This window comes from Coturnix japonica, chromosome 19 (genome assembly GCF_001577835.2).
Source record: "Coturnix japonica isolate 7356 chromosome 19, Coturnix japonica 2.1, whole genome shotgun sequence".
Lineage (NCBI taxonomy): Eukaryota > Metazoa > Chordata > Aves > Galliformes > Phasianidae > Coturnix > Coturnix japonica.
The window spans coordinates 8063418-8087194 of NC_029534.1; the positions used below are offsets into that span (position 1 = coordinate 8063418).

General features: G+C 41.5%; 1 protein-coding gene across 7 annotated transcripts in view; it reads left to right on the top strand.

Annotated features, from left to right (window-relative positions):
* Nucleotides 1–23777, top strand: part of SGSM2 (small G protein signaling modulator 2) — a 48344-nt gene that overhangs the window by 3798 nt on the left and 20769 nt on the right. For all 7 annotated transcript variants that reach the window (XM_032448499.1, XM_032448501.1, XM_015881061.2 and 4 more), the window contains exons 2-8: nt 2118–2193; nt 14106–14268; nt 15774–15935; nt 17505–17572; nt 20539–20684; nt 21089–21223; nt 22391–22515. In XM_032448499.1, coding sequence (XP_032304390.1) covers nt 2118–2193; nt 14106–14268; nt 15774–15935; nt 17505–17572; nt 20539–20684; nt 21089–21223; nt 22391–22515 — 875 coding nt within the window. The remainder of the gene's footprint in view (nt 1–2117; nt 2194–14105; nt 14269–15773; nt 15936–17504; nt 17573–20538; nt 20685–21088; nt 21224–22390; nt 22516–23777) is intronic.

The window sequence follows — 23777 nt, forward strand, 5'->3', positions numbered from 1 at the left end:
CTCAGGTACATTTCCCCTGCAGCAAATTAGGCCATTCATTTAATAGCTTAAATATGGTTGGGCTCTAAAGAGGATGTCACGTGTTAAAATGCCCATACATTGAGCATTGAGGCTGGGGCTTTGTACAGCTGTTTTCCCTGGTCAGGGGACGTGGGAGTGGGTATGAGCCTCAGGCGGTCAGTTGGAGGAAGGCATGTGTGATGGCTCTGCAGATAGTCTCACCTGAGGAATAATCCCCTCAAACTGAAGAGAACACCTTTGTAGGCAGCTGCTACCTCAAATACAGAGCCCGGATACTGCCCAAGCAGTGCATCTGTAGCTCCTTTGAGCTCAGGCACTAGGAGGGAACAATTACAACCTTTGGACCTCTCAGCACTACAAAGGAGCAGTAACCCAGCTAGCTTTAAACTGGTTATCTCAGGTACCAGGTGCCGCTTAATGAGAGTTCAGTGCAGCACTGCTAAGAAGAGCTGAGGTCTCCTAGACATGAAAATGCAGCCCCTGTGGCAGGTTACTGGTGGCCATTGCTATGCCACTTGCACTAACATGCAGTTCAGACTGAGCTGATACACGGGTGGTGTGCTGAGTATGTTGATAGAGCTGTCTATGGGGACACATGATTACCTGCTAGATAATTCACTACTTGATGGACTCCAGGGCTGCTGTAGAAGTTGCTTCTGAGGTTGTGTTTTTTGTTGTTTTCCATTTTTTATTTTTATTTTTTTAATGTTTGTGATGCGGCATTTATTCAGTCAGTGTTCTAACCCTGTAATTACAACTCACAGTGGGAGAGACCAAAAGCAATTGTAGATTTGTATCTGGAGAAGCAAGTGCTCCATGGCCAGAAGGGAGTGAGTATGTGATGAATGAGTTGGCTGAGGCAAATGAGATTCATCAGGCTAAGGAAGCCACTGGGGGAGGAAGGAGTTAGAAGCTGAATTAAGGGTAACTGCAGCAGCTCTTCAGGGGCCCACTTGGAAGACGTGTGTTTTCTTCCTTAATTTTTGAAAGTCAGTAATCTGTAATGAATTCCCTCCGGAGCTCAACACTTCAAGCTTGAAACTGTAGAGGAACTTAATTTCAAATCTTAAGAAGTGTGATAAATATAAGTTTAGTTGAAATTTGTGTAGAAGCTCAAACTGAAAGTGCTGTCTCCTCTATGGTTCTCTATTGTTTTTATTTAGTGTCTGGCACAGTAGAGCTTTGGAAACATCTCTTGTAATTATTGTGGCATTTAAACCCCCCATTATTAACAGTGTCCATCTATTGAAATGTTTGCTTTACAGATGTAAGTTCAAGCAATAAGAAGTGTGACTGTTTCCAGTGGTACTCTGACTTACCAATTCCTTTCAACTTGAGCAAGTGCTTCTAGCATATGTAGCAAAGTATGTCTGTGCTTATTGGTTTTACTTCTGGTTCTCCAGACTGACATGGATAAAACTGATAGTTTTCTTTTAAAACAACCCTTTATTTCCTGCCCTAACCCACTCACACGGAGATAAAATGTCAGGGAGCATTTATGTAAGGTTGCAAAATGTTCCGGTCACTCCTGGTGAGCTGTTTGCAGCCTGTCTGATGTTGGGTTCTCTTCCCAGCAGAATAGGAGAAAGGTCACTGTAAACCTTGCTTAGGATTCATGCCTGTGTAGCTCAGGGGTTCCTTGTGTTTGAAAAGGAGCAGAATGTCTCGTGGGGGGGAAAAAAACATGTAGGAATACATGATCTCTGTACAGTGAGCAGAAGTAATATACACAGAAGGGATGCTCCATATAAAAAGCTTGCTAGCTGACTGTTAACTTCTGCTGAAGAAGTTCTCCAGAGGGCACTCTGAGTGCTCTGAAAAAATTCAGCCTTTTAGAGAGGCCCTCTGCAGATAGACTTGTCTGTGTTCTCCCTGTGGTTTACCCCATCTTATAAAAAGGTGTTCTGTTTCATTCTTCCTTTGCCTTCTTGCATCCTTTTACCATTTCCTCTAAGCACAGAGTAACTTTCATGAGTGATTCATCTTCTAGCAATGGGGAAATGCCACGCAAAGGTTGAAACAAGCTGAAACTCCCAAGTGCTGTACTTGTTTGTGTTGGGATTTTAAAATCACTTCTTTTTACTTCTTTCTTTTAGGTGAAGCAGATTATGGAAGAAGCAGTCACCAGGAAATTTGTACATGAAGACAGCAGTCATATCATCGCCTTATGTGGTAAATGGCACACCAAAAAATTAGTGTTGCATACTCTGCTTTTATTTATTCTGCTGTAAGAGGTAAATTCTGGGATTTCGATATTAGAAAAACATGGAGTGCAGGCTCATGCTACCGTTTCTTTGTATTTGCTACATCCATTGGTACATTATGAATAATAAAGTAACTTATTAAAATATCATTGTCAAAAAAAATACCAAGCCAAAACAAGGTGATGTTCTAGGAGGCATTAATAGTTTATAAGTACGTATGTGTGACTGTTAAGCTACAACCCAGAGAATAACTGGCAAAAGTTGAAGTTTCGAGTCATGGATTGAAGTCTGGCAGCTATCTTCCAGGTTAAAACACTTCGTTCTGTAAATTCTATCAATGTATTTGTAGAATATAATATCTCATTTTGAATGAAGCTGACAGAATTCAGCCCAAAAAGTCACTGAAAAAGCTGTTGCTATTTTTTTTAGAAGAAGGGAAAGTGCAATAGAAATCTCAGTGACTTTTCTAACCAGTGTAACAACACCTGGCACATTATAGATCTTCACAGCAATTCTCTGCTCTCTGCTGTGAACTAAATGCCGCTTTACATCAGTGGTGCATTTGAGAGATTGAGGATCCAGGCTTTGACACTGTGGGCATTCTCAGATATTTTTAAATACAATCATGTATTTTGGAACTTGTGTTAGCAGGAGTTAACAAGAAAATAAAACTCCTTTGGAGGTAATACCACAAAGTACATCAAAGACAGCTGATGTTTCAGAACTCTTTCTGGAAAAACTGAAGTCTGAATAAATTATGAAGTTTGGCTGCTGCAGACTGATGTGTGTATCGTGATGTGGAGTGAAGCAGACCCTGTGTGAACTGGTGAATAAAGATGGGCCGCTTGTGGGACCCTCAGTAGGGGGCAGCTCCCAAGAGTTTGCACCAGAAACTCCTATGGAAGCATAGCCTCTTCATTCACATGCTTGAAAAGGAACTCTTGAATACTGATTCTGCGATCCAGCCATCATTACTGGGGCCAATAAGAATTTAGTACTATTCGTCAGACTTTGGTGCATGGAAAATATCACAGCAAGGTATTAGTGAGAATTAAAGCTGTATACAGTTGTAAAGGCAAGCTGGACTGTGAATTCTTGTCTGCTTTCTTGTTACGCTTCAAATTCAGAGCAGTGCTTGAGAATGACTGGAGAACAGTCAGCATCTAAACAGAGAGGTTAAGAAGAGTGGAATTGACTTTTGAAGATAAGTGTGATAAATATAAGGCTGTTCAGAGAAACAACTATTGGCATGTGTTCACAAAATTCTGAGAATAGTAACCTGCAGTGAGTTCTGCATTTAGGTTGTCATTATGTTTAATATTCTCCTTTGCTCTGCCATGCACTTACATAGAGGAAAGAGAAAATGGTTTTGAGGGAATGGTTTTGAGACTGGAGCAAATGAAGAAACTTTCATTGTGTCCTTGCTGCAGACTGCCTGTTGAATCTGGATTGCTCAAAGTGGATGTTCTCTGTCTTTAAGCTGCATTGTTGATGTAAGGGCTGATGGGAAAGCAGCTGTTGTCCAAAATTAGGAATACTGTAAAATCTTCCTAGTAATTATCTCTTCCTCCTGCTGTGACTCTGTTTGGGTTTGTTCTGTGAATTTGGCAGGGTCTGAAGAACTGATAACAATCTGTACTACCCAGCAATCTTACCTATCGTAAGGAAATGTTGTAACCTGCAGAAAGGTTGCTGCTTGGAACGCAGGGCTTAACTATCTCTGAAACAGATGTAGGTGAAGCTGAAACTTCCACTATCACATCAACTGTTTCCAGCAGATTTGGCAGCAGATTAACTGCTCCTGGCTGGGGTTCTCTTGTGTGTGCAGTTCTTTGCCCTCTCCAATTTCTGTTTCGTGTGCTTTCAAGTTTTTCCCTTCTGTTTAAAATTAGATTGGCTCAGTATATGAGTCATTTTCAGTGAGTCTTCGTTATAAATATAGAATTCTTGTGAATCATTTTACTCTATGCGAGGCTGAGCTAAACAAGAGTCTGTTAAATTCATGCTGGTTGATTTTTTTGGTGCCTGCTTGCACTGGAAACTGAAAATTTCCCATCTCTCTTAGATGCTAAATGGCTAATGTACCTCTGGGTCTTAAGTAGTATCTGCTGCTTTTCCCATGATCTTAAATGCATGCTTGTTACAGTACACAGGGAGTTGTAAGGAGAAGAAATCCTTTAATCCTTCTGCAGCAGATGTGCTCTAGTCTGGTAGGGTCATCTGGGGAACAGATGACCTTGCACAGATTTTCATTTCCAGACCTTCTTTAGTACATGTGGAGACTGGGGCTCAGTCTGTGTCAGTGGCAGTGCAGCTGCAGAGTGAGCTAAGTGGGCAGTTTATTGCTCAGCTACATGAGATGTACCACTGTTACGGCAACCACTTGTATTTTGGCAGGGGGAAACCAGTTGAGCTGCTGAGTAACCACACCACCACGTGTGATTTACAGCATATATAGAGATTTTTTATATTTTTGCAGGTGCTTGTCATGGTTTTGTACTTTCTGCTATTGGTATTCCACATCATGACATCATGTGGAGTGCAGAGAAGAACTGCACGTCTCAGAGGACCTCACGGTCAAAGGAGAAAATACATCACAGAAGTGACGCTGGATCTCTCTCTCAGTGCCTGGCAGTGGGTGTGGGTGTGCTTCCAAGCTGTGCACCTTCAATTTCAGAGTAGGCTTCTTGGTCTTTGGAAAACTCTTATTTTACTTGATTTATTAGCCTCAATTTCAATTAGATTGTATTATATTGTGTTATCCTGCATTCCGATATCATAGCTAGTAAAATAAGTTTTCCTCCTTAGATCGTTGCCGCTGCTCTGTTTGTTTCCTTGAGCCCAGTTCCCATCTCCCTACCCCTTTCCCTTTTCCCTTCCCATTTTTGGGGCCGGGGGGCCCACAGTCCTACTGCCCCCAGTAATGGACATAGGTTGATCTAGATAACATTGTGTCAGTGATGGAACAAAGTGGAGCCTGCTTACAGATGGAATAGTGAAGTGCTGTTCTGTCGAACTGTTGTCAGCCCTTTTTCTTTTTAGTGATCTGGGGCTGAAATATTTGATTAGAAATTGTGCACAAGCCTGTGCATGAGACTAAACCAAACTTCAGAACTAGGAGGGTAGGAATGGGTTCTTGCAGGGAGGAGCCTGCTCCCTTTGAAGAAAGTTGCTGTGGAAGTTCTTGTCTTTTGCTGTGCTATTCATATTTTGCTCAAGCGGTTGGTGACTGCCCTGTGTAAGAGAACAAAGCAGTACTTGCGCTTCCCATCTCCCCATTTCCCCAGTTTACTCTCTATTCATTAACAAGGACAGTGGGTTGCTCTAGGCTGGATTTCACCCATATTGTGGTGTTAATCAGAAAATATATGAACCAATACAGGTTGTGTTTAAATCTTTGCATCTTTAGTGGACAGGCATTTCTGTTAGGAGCTGGATGTGGATGTTTTCAGCCCAGGTTATCTTGTGCCGTTGCCTTAGTAACAGTAGCTGACATCATGTTACAAACGGACCATGCTTTGTGTGTTCAGTGAGTGCAGTCTTCACTGCATCCTGCCTACCAGCAAGCTCCCCTGCAGGTTCTGGGGTGTTGATGTTCTCACCAGAAATACCTGTCCTTCCCAGATTTTATTCTTCTGAGGAAAAAGGGAAGAAAAAGGAAGTTTTTCTTATAGTTATCTGACGTGTTTTTACCAGTAATCAGCAAGCAGGTCTTTCTGGTTCAACACACCGCATTTCCTCTGCTTCAAGTCTTATTATGTGTGGTTGCCCATCTTTGGGTCTGACGCTAATGTGATGCTGATAGCAAAGAAATTAAAATCTGTTTAAATCAACTTATGATGCCTTGTTCATGAACAGATCCAAAAACAAGCTTACCTGAATGTTGTTCTTGCTCTTGTCAAGGGTATGTAGCTTATGTTGTGGATTCTCAGGACTGGTTTTCTCCATGAGGTCTTCTATGCTGTGTCCACATCTGTCATGGTGTGGCTGCTCTGGGGAAATGCCATGTCTACCTGTGCAGGACAGCCCAGAAATGAGGTGGGGGTGACAGATAGAAACATTACAGCTACATCCCCTACTTGGCTAATCAGTAAAGGGAGATTTATTGCCCTGTTCTCTGCTCCATTATCATTGTGGTGTTTGTTTAATACACTTCATGTTTTGCTTGCATACTGCATTTGCAGAGCTGTAATAACTGCCTTGATTGCTCAAACACTGTGCTACATTTGTGTGCATTATTCATTGGAGGAGGAAAAGAAAACAATGTATGTGGGGGGAGCCTTCTACTGGAAAAGGCACTTAAAGTACTCTGTGAACATGGTGCACACTTGGTGCCTTAGAATAATAGTAATTAAATGTAGCAAATGTGCTTTGTTTTTAAAGGTAAATTGATAAATACTCCATCTGGAAATAAATTTTGGCCAGACAATATTTTCCTCAGTGAAGTTAGCAGTGTATTTTCTGCTTGCCAGAATTGTCAGTGGAATACCAGGAAGCATTTGAACATGTGGCTGGTGACTCAAGACCAGATATCTGGGCAGCTGCAGGGACAGGTAACGTATAGTTAGGAACCTAGGCTGCTATCGTACAAAAGGGAATAGCAACAAAAATGAGGCTAGTTGTGGGATTGTTTTCTTTGTTTGGTTTATGATGACTTGTTATCCCATTTTGTACAAAGTTAATTGTGTTTGAAAGAGAATATGTAATTAGGAACCAATGACTGTTGTGATGTTGGAGCCTGTCTTCTGTTTTTTCTCATTCAGGACTTGAAGTATGAGCAGTTATCAGTCACCAAAAGCCAGGACTGCCAGCCCCAAGCAATGAAAAATCTGAGTCCGAAATATTTTCCTTCATGGCTCTAAATTACAAGACTAGATTAAAGCTCATGACAGGAAAATAAAATCAACTGAGGAATAGAAAATATATTTCATATCCAGAGATTCTTGTCCAGTGGCATTCTTAAAGTAGGTAAAGCTATCAGAAGAGTATCAAATATCCATGGACGTGCAGTAAAAATCTTCAAAGGTGGCAATGTGTGAAACTCTCGTTTGTTTTTAAGATGCACAGTTAAAAACACAGTTAGTAATCTATGTAAATACTGGTCTGTTGTTTTAAAAAATAAAGAAATAGAAAAAAAAGGAAAAAAAGTGACTCTGTGTTCCTATTCCTATTTGGAAACAAATGGAACGTTTTCAGTGATGAGTAATGCCTTCAAAGTAGTTTACAGAGATTCCACCTCATTTCATAAACACATTAGCCCTAAGAGAGATTATCATTATTGAGGGGAGGCAAATATTTTTTCACACAAATTTAAAAGCTTTTTGATTGTGCCCCCAAGTTGACCACTTTGGAGTAATGAGCAGAGTGTTATAGGGAGGGGAAATAAAAGAGTGAATATTAGCTGTGCTGTGAAATCAGATTTTGAACTGCACGTGCTTTTAGCTTGAGAAGTGAGATACAGTTTCTCATGCTTTTTAGAGCACTCAGCTAAACACGTTATGTTTGCTCTGGGCTATCAAATTAGATTGCATCCTATTATTTAGAGAAACCTCAGTTATTTTGATTCACCGTTAACAGTGTTTAATGGAAACACTTCCATTTTCTGAAGGGTCCTTGGAAGCTTAATGGTCAAGATTTTACAGAGGTGCGGTCATCACCACCTTCCATCTCTGATGCATCCCAGCCAGACCTATCTTTAGAACTGAGGATGCTCCATTTAGATACCTTTTTATTCCCTCACCGCCTTCTGAGGGGACTTGCTGTGAAAGTGATGTCTGTGTTCTGTTTGTGTAGTAGAGCAAAATGCAAGTAGTTAGTGTTTTGGTCAACTTAACTATTAAACTGCACAGCCTTAGGTGTTGAGTTCCAGCTAGCTGCTGCTTTTTGCAGTGCTTCCAGGGAGGAAATGCAATAATTACCAGTATTGAAGTAACATTACCAGCAGCCAAGGAGGTTACTAGGTAACCTATGAGCTCTTTAATTCCAGGGTTTTATGTGCTTAACCTTGAAAATTATTGCAACCCTGAAAATAAGTGATTGCAGGTATCCTTATGTAATTCATAACCCATATTATCATATTTAAATCACAGCAGCAAACGACTGAGGAAAATGTTAGTTCCATATGGCCCACTTATTTTTTTTATTTTTGGTGGGTTTTTTGTTTGTTTGGTTTGGTTTGGTTTTTTGGTTTTTTTGTTTTTTTTTTTTTGGTAACTAAGGGAATTCTTCGATCTCAGTTGCAGTGATTGCTACAGATTTGGGTTTGATGGATGACGTGTTGAAGATCAAGTGAGGGAGGTGGGAGTGGGAGTTTGACTGTAGCACAACTCTTTCCTTCTTATCTTTGTTACTGCCCCATGAGCCTCTGTGGATTTGTCCTGTCTGAACAGTCTGTTATCCTTGGTGTTTGAAGACAGGATGTTAAATGGAGATTGAGACCTAAGCACAAACTTGATGTTCTGTTTTCCCCTCTTGTATAAAATGCCCAAAGCAGCACTCTTTAGACAGAGAGACATACTTGGATACATCCTCCACAGTCATTTACTTCTTGGTGAGAGTGCAGGTACCTGCATGTATCTCATCTGCTCTCCATGCATTTCTCAATGATGTGGCGTGCTGCAACTTGGTGTATAACTTTTCTTCCAAGCACAGTGCTGCTCCTCCAGTGTGCCCATAATGAGAATCTGTGTTTCTCTTCTTCCTCTATCTGTTACAGCTGTAGTGACAGTATGAAGCTCAGGCTTTCTTAGCATAGCATATTAGCATAGTTTTTACCTGTGTGCATGTAAAATACAAATAGAAGCAAATGTATGTGTGTACAGGGTGCGCTAAGTGGAGCTAAAGAGATGTAATTAAGGTAGTTGTGTGATGTCTGTTTGTTTTTGGGCACATCTGTGGATCTGTTGGTAAAGCTGCATTTACTTTGTACAAATAACATTGAGTGAAGAGTTCATCATGTTGCCTTCATATATTGAACTCAGTAACCAGCATAGCCAAGGACTTCTCTTCCAAAAAAGATATCTGCCTTGGATTTCAAAACCACAAGATATGGAGGATCCCTTTTCTTCAGATGTTTGATCAGCATTCCTGCAGATCAAAAATATGCACCTTACTTGTAGGATGAGGTAATCTGTTTTTACTTTCCAGACTGCAGTTTGCTTTCTGGCAGAAGCAGGTCCTCAAATACTTCGTATTTCCCTCCGCAAAGACATTTGAGCTTCACTGTTGATGTCCTTTCTTGTCTTTAAAAAGATCCTGCAGCTTGAGATGATTCTTTCACACGTTTATCAGTTTGTGCTGAAGATTCCTTTCTGCCTGAGGTTGGTTATGTGTGTGTGTACAGGAGAATGTGTCTGTAGGTGATTCTGAGGAGGTGCAGTGAGTTGAGTGCCTGCCTCTGGGTTTGTAGTAAGCAAAAAGACCTCTATGCATTTTCCAGGCTGCTGACCTCTTTAACTAATGTTCTGTGAAGCTCTTGAGAAAAATGCTGTGTTGGAGGGCTGCGATGAGGAGGTGACATCTGTCCTATCCCATGTGTTGGAGTAGGAACGTGTCTGTTGAAAGATGTACTCCCTCCCTCAAATGTTGCTTAATTTAGCTGGATATAAGCCACTGTGTGTTTGAAACTTAATTCACATTAAGTCAGGTGTGAATTTAAAGTCAATTGGCTGTTGTGGAGTAATGCTCTTCTGTATAAGGGAACTCTGCTAGAAAAGCTGAAGAAAGGAAATACTGCTGGCCTCAGTTTGGTGGTGGAGGCTAAGGAAGTGATGTGAAGGTGGCACATGTTGTGGCTAGAACTGAAACCTAAACCCAGACCTTAGGGTACTTTTCACATATAACCGAATGAGATGCATTAATCTCTCATCCTGTGGTACACATACTGTGTGGGAATCCAGGAGATAACTCCAGCATGTCTCCCCTTGCAAAGAACTGCTCTGTGTGTATTACCGTCAGTTGGGTACTGATGTTATGCCAGGACCTCGTGATGAGAAATGTCACAGTGGAATAATTAAATACTGGAGCTTCAGGGACAGTCACTGTGGAAACTGCCCTCCATGGCAGGTGCAGCATTTATTAGTAATTAAAGCTGTGCCTGCTATGCTTTTCACTAAATTTGCTTCATCAATATTTTATTGTTCTAAAGAAACAACAACAAAAAATACAGTGACAGTGGGAAGAGAGCCTGTTTCCTAAGCAACAGCAGTGCACTTCTTTGCAGTTATTTTTAAAGGCAGGTTGCTTCATTTAAGGTCTGGTATCAATTATTACTGCATTGCTTTAAGCATCTGGAAAACTGCCTTTCTTTTTTTTCATTTTCTTTATTTCTAATTGAAAGGCAGAGCAAAACAGCAGCTGAGTTAGGGTTCTGTGATGGCTGTGAGACAGGATCTTGGGCTGTGCTGTGAAGAGCATCCCGTTACCGTCACTGTTGTTCCTATGCCACTCTGCCTGGCCTTGCACAACCCTGTGTGCAACCAAATGGTGCTCGCCCCCGCTCCCACTTCGCTATCAGATGCACAGATGCTCTCTCTTCCTTTGAGTAGAAACAGCCGTGCTTGCAGAGATGTCATCAGCACTGGGCTCCCACTTGTAAGACTGCAGGCAAACAGGCATTGCCTCTGCCACCTACAGATGTCCTTTGATTGCAGCAGATGTTTGCCAGTATGAGCTGAATGCGGAGAGGTCAGGCAGGGATGTGTCTGTGTCTCCTGGCCTTTCTTTCTGGCTTTTGTGCATGATATGGGTGGAAAAGCAAGGCTGTGGTTGACTTCTGAGGCAGTCTTCTTCTCAATGAGTATTTGGTTGTTGCTTCTCTTAGACTAGAGCTCCTCTGGATTCAGCCTCAGCCCTCCTGCAGGCAGCAGTAAGCAGTGCTAGGGCAGTTATTGCACAGTAGCTCAGGGCAAGCTGCAGCCCTGACTATGGAGAAGTTATTGGTGTTCCATTCTTTGGGATGTGATCTCTGTCCCATTATGTGCTTATACTGTGCTTGATGCAGCGAGACCTTAGTGAAACAGAGGAAGTAGTAACCACTTCTTAAAAAATGTATAACATTCTGTTCTTCCAAAGAACAGTTTGTTGGTGCAGTTTGAAGTGAAACTGGAGGGTGATAACGAACGGAGGGATCACAGCAGGTGAGTCACCATTTTTTTCCGACAGATAATGGTTGTTAAAGCATACAAATACCTTGTACCGTTTAGTGAGGTTTTATTTGTATTGCAGTGGTTTGGAAGAAGCATAGATGGGGCAGTATTTCCTTTGTGTACTTTCTAGCTCAATAGTAACTTTGTCTATTTGTCCTGGGGATAAAGGAGGTGTGGATTTGAATAGCACAAGCATTGATACTGAAGATATCAGTTAAATACTGTGAATGTCTGAATGCTTTTATTTATTGAGAGTCCTGTTGGTGCTCAGTCGAGTTAGAGAGCTCTCTTAGTTCCTTGTAGCATCAGGGTAGTCTGTCTATTGTGGTCAGCATGCATCTTTTATACCATTTACGTACAAACAAGACATTCCTGTTTCTCTAACAGTTTTTCTAATCAGTTAATTGGTCCCAGCTTCTCCCAGACAAATGTGATAGGGGATGAAAGGTTTCTTAAGAATAACAGGATTAACAATGCATATCAGTGGAACCTCCTGTCCATCCTTAGAAGCAAACAGACCCTGCTTGCTCTTGTCTCACACTCTGGTCTTCCAGAGTTTCACAGTGATAAGGTCTACCAGAGTCAGATAAGCTCTTTGGTGACTTGCTCACAGTTACATCTACCCCCACAAGTCCAGCAACGAAACAAAAGAAAAAAACCAACAAGTCCTTCATTATCATTAAGTACATGAGGCATGCTATTTCATTTACACCAGCTGCACTGCTTGCCATGGGCTTGCGCATCTCCTGGGTTACCCACTCACTGGAGGGTGGCTGCATGTGCATGGGGCTTCCTGTGTTTTTGTTGTCTAGCTGTTGAAGCTGGTCACAGCACAGTGCACCACAGTCCTATGGTTGTGACATGTTTAGCAGCAATATTTATGTGATGTATTTCAGATTAGACACTACTGAGGTAGTGCATGTCTCTTGTTTCACTTGCAGATGAAACTGAAGATTCTGTTGAGTCTTTCCCATGTAGGTGGTGCAACGAGGGAATATGTGAAATTTATTCTGAAGAATTTTCAGTTTAATTAAATTTAGGAAGGGCTAAGATGGAGGTGTAAGAGAGTACGATGGTTTCTGTTTTACAGAGAATAAATTCAGGGTGTATAGTTAGAAGATTTGATTTTGCTAAATCAAGTTACTTGTATCCTGATTTATATAAAAAAAAAAAAGAAAAAAAAAAAAAAAAGATGAAAATTCTAAAGCCAAATGAGCAGTCTAAGCCATCAATATTTAATTCTGCTGGCTTTTCCACTGGGAAATTAGGGAGTTTCATGGAAAGTTTACCTTTTGTCAGATTTTATCCAATATTGCTTAGCCTAAGGACATATCTGCCTTCACAGTTGAAAGCAAAATCATTGTTATCCCATAACATATTTCCCATTTGCTTTACTAGTGCTGTTTTCCACACTTAAAAAGCAAATGGCTGTATTTTCAGAACACACACGAGGGTAATTTCTGTAATAGAGATGTGTTAGTGGGAAGCCAATTAGACATTTCTTTTTTACTGGAGTGTTAAGACTCAAAATGTGAAGTTATGAAACCTCAAAAATGCTTCTCTCTCTCCATTTATTTTTATTTTTTTTTAATTCATTCAGCAGGTAGTTGTTCAGTCTTGCAAAGCAAAGAAATAGGACAGCAGTGCTGGTTATTAAGGGGGCATCATATCACTACTTAATACAGACACATCCTGTGATCCTTCAAGTGCTGCAACACCTCCTAGGCTAGCTTTAGCTAGCAGGAGATGTGCCCGTGTGCTGTTAAGTCTTGCCTGGGAATTGGGGTAGGTTTCAGGGGCTCAGCAGTGAGGACAGTCTTTTTCAGACACAGGCTTTCAGTTAGTATGGGATTGGAGACCATTAAGTACTGTGAGTCTTCAGGAAATACTCAGCACCTGTAAGGACTGGGTTCAGAGTGCAACAGAATGCTGCCTTCTGTCCAAATTAGCTGCCAGATCTTGAGAGAGATGTGATGTATAGCAGAGCAGATGGAATACTGCTTATTACTCATAACACAAATTTAATGTGGCCATTTTAACTGTGGTTTACCACAGAACAGCCTTCTGGCATTGAAGACAGGAGAATTGCTCAGGTGTGGAACACAGACTCTTGCATAAGGGCTGGCATGCCTCTGTGGGTTTCAGTGAGGGTGCACTTGAGGGACATCTGCACTTGCAGATGTCATTTTGTTGGTTTTTTTCCTTCCCTGTGAATGAATTGGTCTATTCCTCATGCCTTCTTATGGATGATGTTGACTGGACAACTCATTTGCAATGACGTTTTAAAAGCTCATAGACAGGGAAAGCTTTTTATTTGTTTGGGGTTTTTTTGTTTGTTTGTTTTTTGTTTGTTTTGGTTGTTTTGTTTTACATTTTGTTTAATATGCAATTTTATCTTTTTCTGCAGCAGTTTAAGTGAGACCTGGTTCGGTTTCTTTGAAGGCTGAAATGAATGTTTCTGCTGTGAGGATTTGATGGGAGTATTTGCATTTGGCTTCATTTTCAGTAGAATCTGGAATTCTTTCACTGTCAGTAACTTATGAGGTGCTTATTGTTGCAGATTATGTACATAACTTGCATTGTCTGATTTTGAGATCTAGTTTGTCTGTCTTTCTGCAGCTCTCGGTTCTCATGTCTCCACACCTGACCAGTAGGTGTTAGCAGATAGCACCGACCAAAGAGAATGCTGAAGGACAGGAGTACCCATGAATGTATCTCCTTCCCTTTCTTGCAGGTGTTGTGGAAGCGTGTCTCCTGCACATGCTGAAACGCAGGGCTGCTGGCTTCCTGCGGACCGACAAGGTAGCTGCGCTGTTCACCAAAGTTGGCAAGACATATGCAATTGCAGGAGACATATGCAAGAAAGTGCAGGAGCTGCAGCAGCAGGTGGAGAGCAGGTGAGGATGATGTCTGTTTACTAGCAAAATTCACACAGTTTTTCTGAAGAGGATGCTGAGATCACTTGGTAGACACGGAGGGCTTTTTCTTGGCCAAATTTGCAAAAGGCTTGAATCTTGAGCGTCAAATAAGACAAATGTTTAGTTTCGTCAAGCTAACAGCAGAAGGACAGAAGATGTGTTCTGCTGGGAATTGTCTTCAAAATTGCATTTCTACCAGTGTTATGACAGAAAGTGTAGCACATTGGGATCTCCAAAGAGCAGTATCATTGTGTTCATGCATCAAAACACCATCCCCACAGCATGCCTGAGGCACAGTGTGCCACTCCCCCTCTTTCGGTTGGGGTCAGATCTATTTGTTGGGCAGAAACTAACTCCACAGAAAGGAATGGCTCAGAGACCACTTTGTTGACCAGTCCCTTCACTGTTGTTTACAGCTACACTTTGGAAGTAAATCTGCTTTGTGTAACCAGCTCACCATCCTGTCACTCACTAAAACACAGCATTAAGCACCCCATTTCTTCACTGGCCCTTCTGCAGCACTGGCTAATACTACAGGAAGAAGCAGGGAATAATGGCTGTAAGCAAGCTACTAGCTGGCTTTGGGTGCTCATTTGCTTTAGTTCTGATTTCTCAGTTTGATGCTGTTTATCTTTTAGTTATCTTGCTGTCTTTCTGTAGGAAGTAAGAGGGAGGATCTCCCTGCCAAGGCTCTAGCACAGCTGGTGCTGTAGCTGTACATGGCGCTTCACAGAGAATAAAAAGATGGGCCTGTGTCCAAGGATTGCCTGACAGTGGTGCGGCAGGAGCTCTGTAAAACAGCTCTGCCTCTGCTTATCTCGAACCCTGCTCCATGCCTCTGATCTCAGTTGGAATATTTTGTGCTGAAACAGCTTTGTGCCCTTTTGGGATCAGGGCTAGCTTGAGTTTGATGGTAGAAGCTGGGAGACTAGTGTCTATTTTTTATTTTGCCATCCTCTATGTAGTTTTCTTAAATAAGTATGAAGATTTATTTAAGAAGCTAAATTCTGTTAATCAACTGCAACTTATTTTATATTTCCCTTGGCATTTTGTTATGTTTTCATTCTTTTGATGGCTACGGTCTGCTATAGAGTTGCTGCTTGTTCATTTCAGCCTTTATAGCATGTGGAAGTTCTGGAGGAGCTCAGATGTTGGGATTTTTCTAAAGCACCAAAAGCAAAAGATATTTTTGCTTGTGGTCTGCCTCACCCAGTATACCTAATACAGGCTTGTTTGGGGATATTTTTAGGGATTGCTTAGTGTCTGATTTCAGTCCAGAACTGAAGTGTTCTAAATCACTCAATACAACCATGATTTTCAAAAAATCCCTGACTAAAAACCAGAAACCAAAGGTGGTAAGTACTGACATAGCTAGTATACAGATATGCTGTGTTTTCCAGCAGCTCTCTGTGTAAACTTGTCGCTGGACGGATTCCAGTGAGGAGACTGTGAACTTTGGCAACTTTTCTTATGTCGTTTTGCAGGAAAAATCAGCCAAATGTGCAGGAACCCCTCAAGAGGCAAGGATCAACCACAAGCAAAACTCCTGTACTGACTCCTCAGGCCATCAAACATATATGGGTTCGGACAGCATTGATTGAGAAAGTGCTTGACAAGATTGTGCAGTATATTGTTGATAACTGCAGGTAAAATAAGAATCAAAAGTGTGGATATTTGTTGAAAGTATTTTGTATCCTCTGTATCAGCGTATCTGCTGATATTTGAATATATCCAAGAATTTTTATTTATTTATTTATTTTTAACTTCCGCATGATTCACCATACATGAGAAAGAGAATTTGATCACAGTTGTTTCATGTGTTGTGGATATTCACCTTACTGACTTCTTCGTCCATGCCGATGAGTTAGGGACATGTCCTTAAATGTGATTTTTGAGAACTTCACTTAGAGTGAATAAAACAACGTTTGTTCTTATGCATTTTTATGACAAACATGTGTCACAGCACTCCATGTTTAACTCCTTCTGCTCTTCTGGTCTTGAGGAAGACGATTTAGAGTTTGAGCCCCATCTAGTGGGAGAGACAGCAGAGGATAATGACATTTTGGGAAATTTGGGTGTTTGGATTTTTGGGCTGTGTGTTTTAAAGTTAGTTTCGCAGATGTGGTGGGAATACTTTCAGTCACTATTTGTAGTAGTTCATTGTTCCTGAAAGTGTTTCAAGAACATTCCTTGCAGATGAACAATATGTTTTGAGGATGTGTGTATCTCCTGGTCTCTGTGGAAAACTGGCAGTATTGCTTGCAGAGAATTGTTATTTGTCTCCATATTGCATTAGTGTCTAAAGCCTCAAATCAATATACTGGGTAAACACATCTAGCAAAAGGCAAGATCCTTCCTCTCAAGCTCAGTGTTAAAAATAGATAAGGCAGAATGTTTATATTGAGAGGAAGTCACTTACTTGAAATTATACAGCTGATGAATGGAAGAATATGATCAAAAGTAGAGGTGGTGGTAATGTTATTAAATATAAAAGTTTGGAGGGTACATTTATTGAACTGATTGTTGTATATTTCCTTTACGCTTCATGGAGATCTAGTCAATGTTACTGATTGTGTTTAGGAAATTAATACTAAAGCAAATGTCTAAAATAGGTCAAATTAATTTCTTTATAACTTTATTGGAATATATTTTAACTTATTTAAAGAATGGTTAGAGAATAATGTAGATTGAAAAACCCTTCAGGATCACCAAGTCCAACCATCATGCTGACCTACTAAGTAAGTTCCATCACTAAACCATGTCCCAGAGCACCCGAGTTTAGGACTTGCCATGTAATAAAAGCTGTCTACATACTTGAAAGCCTCATGTAACAATTCTTCTTTGGGTATCCTGAGCTAATCAAGGTGTATTAGAGCTTTTAGAAGAGATACATTCATCAGCAATTAGCAACTGCTTTTCCTCTACCTGTCTAGTTCATGAAGGGATGAGTTTTGGATTCCTTTGCTCTCATTTCTGGTGGTTTAGGTAGATGGTTTGCTTATTTGCCCATTGTGTGAGAATGTGCATTTGATAATCACAGCTAAATTCTGTTGTTGAAATTTGTTTTGCATTAGAACTGTGTTGTTATCTATCTTGCTTTCTTTGGCTTACTTTCTGATAAGCAATAACATGATAGTTTGGAAGTCAGTTAAGTAACACTACTGGCATAGTAAACAGCTGGTGTTTTTAACTGGGCTCTAATCTTTTATTTCTAGTAAATATTATGAAAAAGAAGCTTTACTAGCAGATCCCGTTTGTGGCCCAATACTTGCTTCCCTTCTAGGTGAGTTCTTGCAAAGTTACTTCTTATCCTAAAGAAAATAAATTGCTTCTTAAGCCATTTTATATTAAAATTTGTACAAGGGGTGATTTTTATCTCTAGCACGTGGTATGAGTAACTATAGTAGAGCATTAGAGGAGATAGTGTTTGTTGCATTCAAGAACAGTAGAGACTAGTACTGTTAATTATTGGTTAGATCAGAGGACAGAATGGAAATGGCTTTTTACAGAATGCTTGCGAGCAGATTGGAACTGTAAATGCTTCTGTGGCAGGGTATTGTGTACTAAAGGAATATCTTTATGCAGCCGTAGATAACAGGACCTGATATCACAGAATCACAGAATCACAGAATTACCCGGGTTGGAAGGGACCTCAAGGAATTCATTGTTGTTCCACCCTGACCTAGCGAGGCACCACAACATTACTTACTAGTAATAGGATTGCAAGGCCCCCGGTTCCAAACCATGGCCTATGAATACTCATAAGGACGGCAACAAGGCATACCAACCTCACTGCGGCGCCTGATTCCAGGACACTGAATCCACTACTTCTAGTAAGAACTTTCAACCTAAAGCCACTAACATCTTCCTCTCTTTGCAACTTAAACCATTTCCTTTCCTGCTATTAGTCAGCCCTTTTCGAAAGTTTATCCTTTCTGGGGTAAGTTCCCCTTCAGGGTATGAAAGCTGCGAATGAGGTCACCCGCCTTCTCTTCTCCAGGCTGACAACCAACTCCCTCGCCTGTCCTCATAGGGAGTGCTCAACGCCCCTGGATCATCTTTGTGGCCCTCCTCTGGACTTTCAAATCTCATATTTTTTTGTAGTGAGGCTCCCACCTGGATCACCAATATCCCAGAATTGGGGCCTCACAAGAGCAGAGTAGAGAGACGTATCACCTCCATATCCTGGCTTTGACCTCCCCATCTCTCTGATGGAGCCCAAGGATCATTTGGCTTTCGGTTGGCAGAGCGCATCTGCTGGCTTATGTTATTTCTCATCTGATTCAGGAGCCTGGTCTTTTTCTGCCGAGACTGCTCTCAGGACAAACTCCTCCAGCCTGCCCAGTGCCTGGAGTTCTTCGGCCTCAAGTGCAAAAACTTGCACTTTGCCGTGTTTGAACCGTTAAGGTTTCACCAAGCGCTTTCCAGCCTGTTTTCAAGGTTCTCTGATGGCATCCGTTTTCCTCACCGTATGGACTGCATCCACTCAGCTTGGTGTCATCAGAAAACTTGCTGGAGGGTGCACTAAATTCCCTCATCGATGTTCAATTAATAAAGAGTTGTTAAAGAGCACCGAGTCCAAGACAGAACCTTGGGGACATCCGCGTCGTTACGGCCTCAACCTTGGAATAGAGGCCAGTTGACCACCCTCTGTCTACGGCTTTCAACCTCAATTGCTTATCCATCTATGTTGTCCATGCCAATCAAATCACCTCCTCAATTTGAGATGATGGAATGTTGATGGGGTACGCATTGTCATTAGGCATTTTGCTAGGTCCAGGTACAATGAAATCGGTCGCCTTATCCTTCCCTTCATCCCAACACCGTCACTCCATCATTTAGAGGCCAAAGATTAGTTAAGCATTGACATTCCCTGGTGAAGCCCATGCTGTTGCTTGTTCGATCACTAGCTTTGTTCTTTTGCAGATCAGATTGTTGTCCAGTGTAGGATCTTGGTTCCATAATCTTTCCGGCACAGATGGTGAGACTCACGCTGTAGTTACCCAGGGTCGTCCTGCTTCCCTTCTTGTAAATGGAGTGAAGTGAACCTTCTCCAGTTCATCGGACCTCACCCTGAAGTCCCTCGAAACTTCTCAAGATGGATTGAGGAGCGAGCTCGCAACACCTCAGCCAGCTCCTTTAAGTACAGCTTGGATGCACGCATCTGGCCACCTAACTTAATTACTATTCAGTCTTAAGGAGGCACTCTTCAAGACTTGCTCTACCTTCGGGGGAGGGATTTACCTCCTTGGTCCCCACATGAGAGGTATGGGGGGTGCAGATTAGGACGTGAAAAGACTAGATCCTGGCCACCAGTGAAGACGAGGTGCAGAACTCATTTAGCACTACAGATTTCTCTTCATCTGTTTGAAAGCCATTTTCTCCTTTTAAATTTACAGAGTAGGTACGCCATTTTGCCTGTCTCTTTGGCAATGTACTGGTAAAGGTTTCTTATTGTTTTTTCAGCGTCCCTCGCCTAAGTGTCAGTTCGCCTGCGCCTTGGCTTTCCTGATCCGATCGTCTGCCAAGTTCGCGACGGCATCCCTGGTATTCTTTCCTGGTGACACGCATTGTTTACCAGGTTGTCACCCTTTTCTTCCCCTGAGTTCTCTTAGCATGTCCTTGCTGAGCCTGCCGGTTTTCTACTCTTACTGCCACTTTCTATCAGGGGAATGGAAGACCTCTTCGTGCTTGCAGGAGGGCATCCTTGCATCAGTGCCAGCTCTCCTCAACGTCCTTATCTTTGAGGAGCAGTCGCATCCAGGGGATCTTGGCCAGCATTCCATTGAGAAGCTTGAAAGTCAGCTCTTCTAAAGTTCAGCATTCCTGGTCCTGTCTTTTGCCAGGCCACATCGCTTTGAGATTCACAAACTCACCAGGGCTGGTCGCTTGGAGCCCAGGCATCTCCACCTTGAGCCTTTGATGATCTCCTTTACAGCGTTGGTGAGCAGCAGGTCCGAGCAACGCTGACTTGGTCGTCTGTCAATAGCTGAACAAAAGCTATCATAGATGGATTCCAAGAGCCTTCTGGAGCTCTTGCAGCTCGCCGTGTGGTTTTCCCTATGTATGATATGTTGTTATACATATTGTCTATATAGTTGGCTGGCTGATCCCTGTAGAATCGTTAAGCAATCATTAATAATTCATCTGTTTTGAGAAGCAAATCCTACTTTCAGTACTTGGCCAGCAGTATACGATTTAGTAGGTTTGCAGATAGACTCATGTTTGTCTCCTGGGCTCCTTTCTTAGTTGGACCATGTGCACTGGAGTACACCAAGCTGAAGACAGCCGACCACTTCTGGACAGACCCTTCAGCAGATGAGCTTGTTCAGCGACATCGGATTCATGGAGTCCATGGCCGCCAAGATTCGCCTTCAAAGCGCCCAGCACTAGGAGTAGGTATTTTCTCTGCAGCTATTTCAAAGTTACAAGGCACAAGTTGACAATAAAAATATCTCAGAAGGAAGAAATCTGAATTTAAAACACTGTTTCTTTTTTTTCGTTCAGTAATGCAGCCTTTATCACAGACTAAAAGTCCGTTTGGGCCCAGATACACTATTAAGAAAAGTTTGAGATCCAGGGCTAAATTACATGGCCCTTAATGTGCATTATTTGACCAGATAGTTCACAAGAAGTGAGCTGTCTTGGCCAGGGATGACGAAGAGCCTGCATAACTTCTGCAAGGTTTCTTGGCTCCAGAAATTCCAGTACAGAAGCTGGTTTGAATGGAGCTGTCGGTAGAGCCATTCCTATTCTGCGTGATCTGCCTTGACTGTTTCTGTTTGTGCGTACATGGTAGATCCGGAAACGACATTCGAGTGGGAGCACATCAGAAGATCGCTTTGCTGCTTCAGCAAGAGAATATGTGGAGTCTTTGCACCAGAATTCCAGAACGCATCTCCTATATGGGAAAAACAATGTCTTAGTCCAGCCAGTAAGTACACTGAGTTTTGGGCCCATACACACAGCTGCAGCATATCTGTGACTTTAGAAGCTGGGGAGCAGTGACTTTCCATCTGTGGTCACAGAAATTTTAAGGGACCAGTTTTCTAAGATCAAGGGACCTGATGGGATTCACTTTGAACTACAGAGGTAATTAGCAGATGTTATAGCTGGACCCATCTCAACAATTTACCAAAAGTCATGGGAGTCAGGGAACGTTCCTGCTGACTGGAAGCTAGCCAGTGTTATACTGATCTACAAAGAGGGTGTGAGAGGAGGACCTGGAAAACTACAGACCTCTTGGTTTAACCTCAGTCCCTGGAGAAGTTATGGAGGTTATCCTGGGGGACGTTGCAAGGCAATTAAAGAACAAAACAATTATCATAGTTGATTTGGAGAGTAAGTTGCATTAAATAAGCATCTTGTAAGGATTTGGTGAATGGTGGTTTTCATCTTTTTATAAGTGAATTCAGACTTGAAACTTAGAAAGCTTTAAAGATATTTTGGAGTATTGATTGTCACAATAACCTATCGAGTGCAGCAAGCCCAGATGTGAAGTCTAGATCTCTGTGATCCTCATTTCTTAATGGAAGGAAAAATAGAATGAGCTGTACGTTTGTGGAAGCCTAGGTTTGTGTCTTGTCTGCAAGGAAGGCATTTTGTAGTGCTGAAGGGAACTGAACTGATAGAGAAACTTCTGCCATCTGACTATTAGAGAAACAAGGGATATTTATGCAGTGATGCCAAATTGCCCATCTTTCTCTGCTGTTTTTATATGTGATTTGGTATGATCCTTGTTACTGAATTTGTGAAATTGGCTTCGTTATCACTGACAAAATACAAGTATCATAACATAATATCTATTGAGAACAAGGTTGATAGTTCTTAGTTCAGTGTCTTCTTGCTTCCAGCGAGGATACTTCAGTGCTCCATCACTGTGTTGTGTTAAATCTTATTACTTGCATTCATTCATGTTTGTTGCACTCAAGATTTAAATGTGTGGATGACAGAGTTGTGGAGGATTTGGATGTTGAAGTGTAATTAGGCCAAATGAAAATAGGCTGGCATGTACAGAACGTGACCAAATGCACAAACAAGAGGAGGAAAAGAAAAAAAATTGTGTGTACACTCACCTTTTTCTGTTTATTTCTGCAAACAGAAGGATGATTTGGAGGCAATTCCTGGATATCTCTCGCTTCACCAGTCAGCAGACAGTTTGACATTAAAATGGACTCCAAATCAGCTAATGAATGGAACTCTTGGAGATTCAGAGCTGGAGAAAAGGTAGTCACTGCATTCAGAAGAAGATTGGAAGCATTTGTGGTGTTTATTTCCTTGCAAATTGGCAATAATGGCATAAGTGTAACAAAACTGATATAATTGAAGGGCTTCGGAACAATGTACTTGTTGAGGTGTCAGGCAGCTCAGGTTCTGTTTGAATGTTCTATAGTGCAGTTTGTCTTAAAATGACAAAACAGAAAAGAAACAGAGGTGCAGATGAGGCCCTCAGTCACATACAAGCCCTTAGTGGAGTCTAAATACTAAATCTAAATCTATTGGAATGAATAGGGACCCTGCAGGGGATCTCTGAGTGTTACTTATAAATATGTGTCACTTTATATGTGGTAAAACTTGAGATTAACTGACTGATTGTCAAATGAACTTCAAAAAAATCACTTAGCGTGGTTGTTAAACAACAACAGCAGTAATCACTGGTCGATTCCAGATTATTTATTCTAGAGTTCCCTGGATTACTGAGCGATACAGAAATAATAGACATCACAAATGGGGTATACCAAACAAAGTAAGTTAGATATAAGGCCTTTTTAGGTGGAAAACAAAGCCTGCTTCTCCAGGTATTTTCTACCTTCCATCATTACAGTTCTTCCTTCAGAGAGTTAGAAATCACTTGACAAGCAAATGGCTACTGTCAGCCTCAAAAGAGAGATCTGTAATGTCATTCTTGTTCATGAGTTATTCTTCTATTATGGCATTCCACTTCTGTGAAAAGATAGGTGAAGTCTTGAATCAGGTAGGTATGTCTCCTCAGGGGATGCTTCCTTCAGCCTCAGAACAGTGCTCTTTAATGCTTGATCCACCCCATTTTTTTTTTCTTTTCTTTTTAAAATAATGTATATTTTTAATAGAGCTTCGCTGAAGTCCACTACCATTGCTTTTGATACTAAATTGTAGGGCTTGTTCTCAGAAAGGTTCAGAGCTGTTTCTAGTGTTTAATCTGTAAGCTTGAGCCTCAGCAATAATGTGTGCAAGACGTAAGTGAACTTGCTGTCCTGAAACCCAGCTACAATCCCACCATAAAGTCTGTGCCCTGTGCATTTTAATGTTAACCAGAACATTGTTCTGACCTGGGGAGGTGGGAATGGGAAAGGGGTGCAAAAAAGGCCCTACTGAACAGATTGGTGTCAGATGTACCTACTATGGAGTACTAGTACTTTGGTTTTTTTAACTTGACTATTGATTTACCTCAATTAGTCAGATTTAGCAGCAGTTTTTAACTTAGCAAAGTCTTGTTATTGCATGCTTGG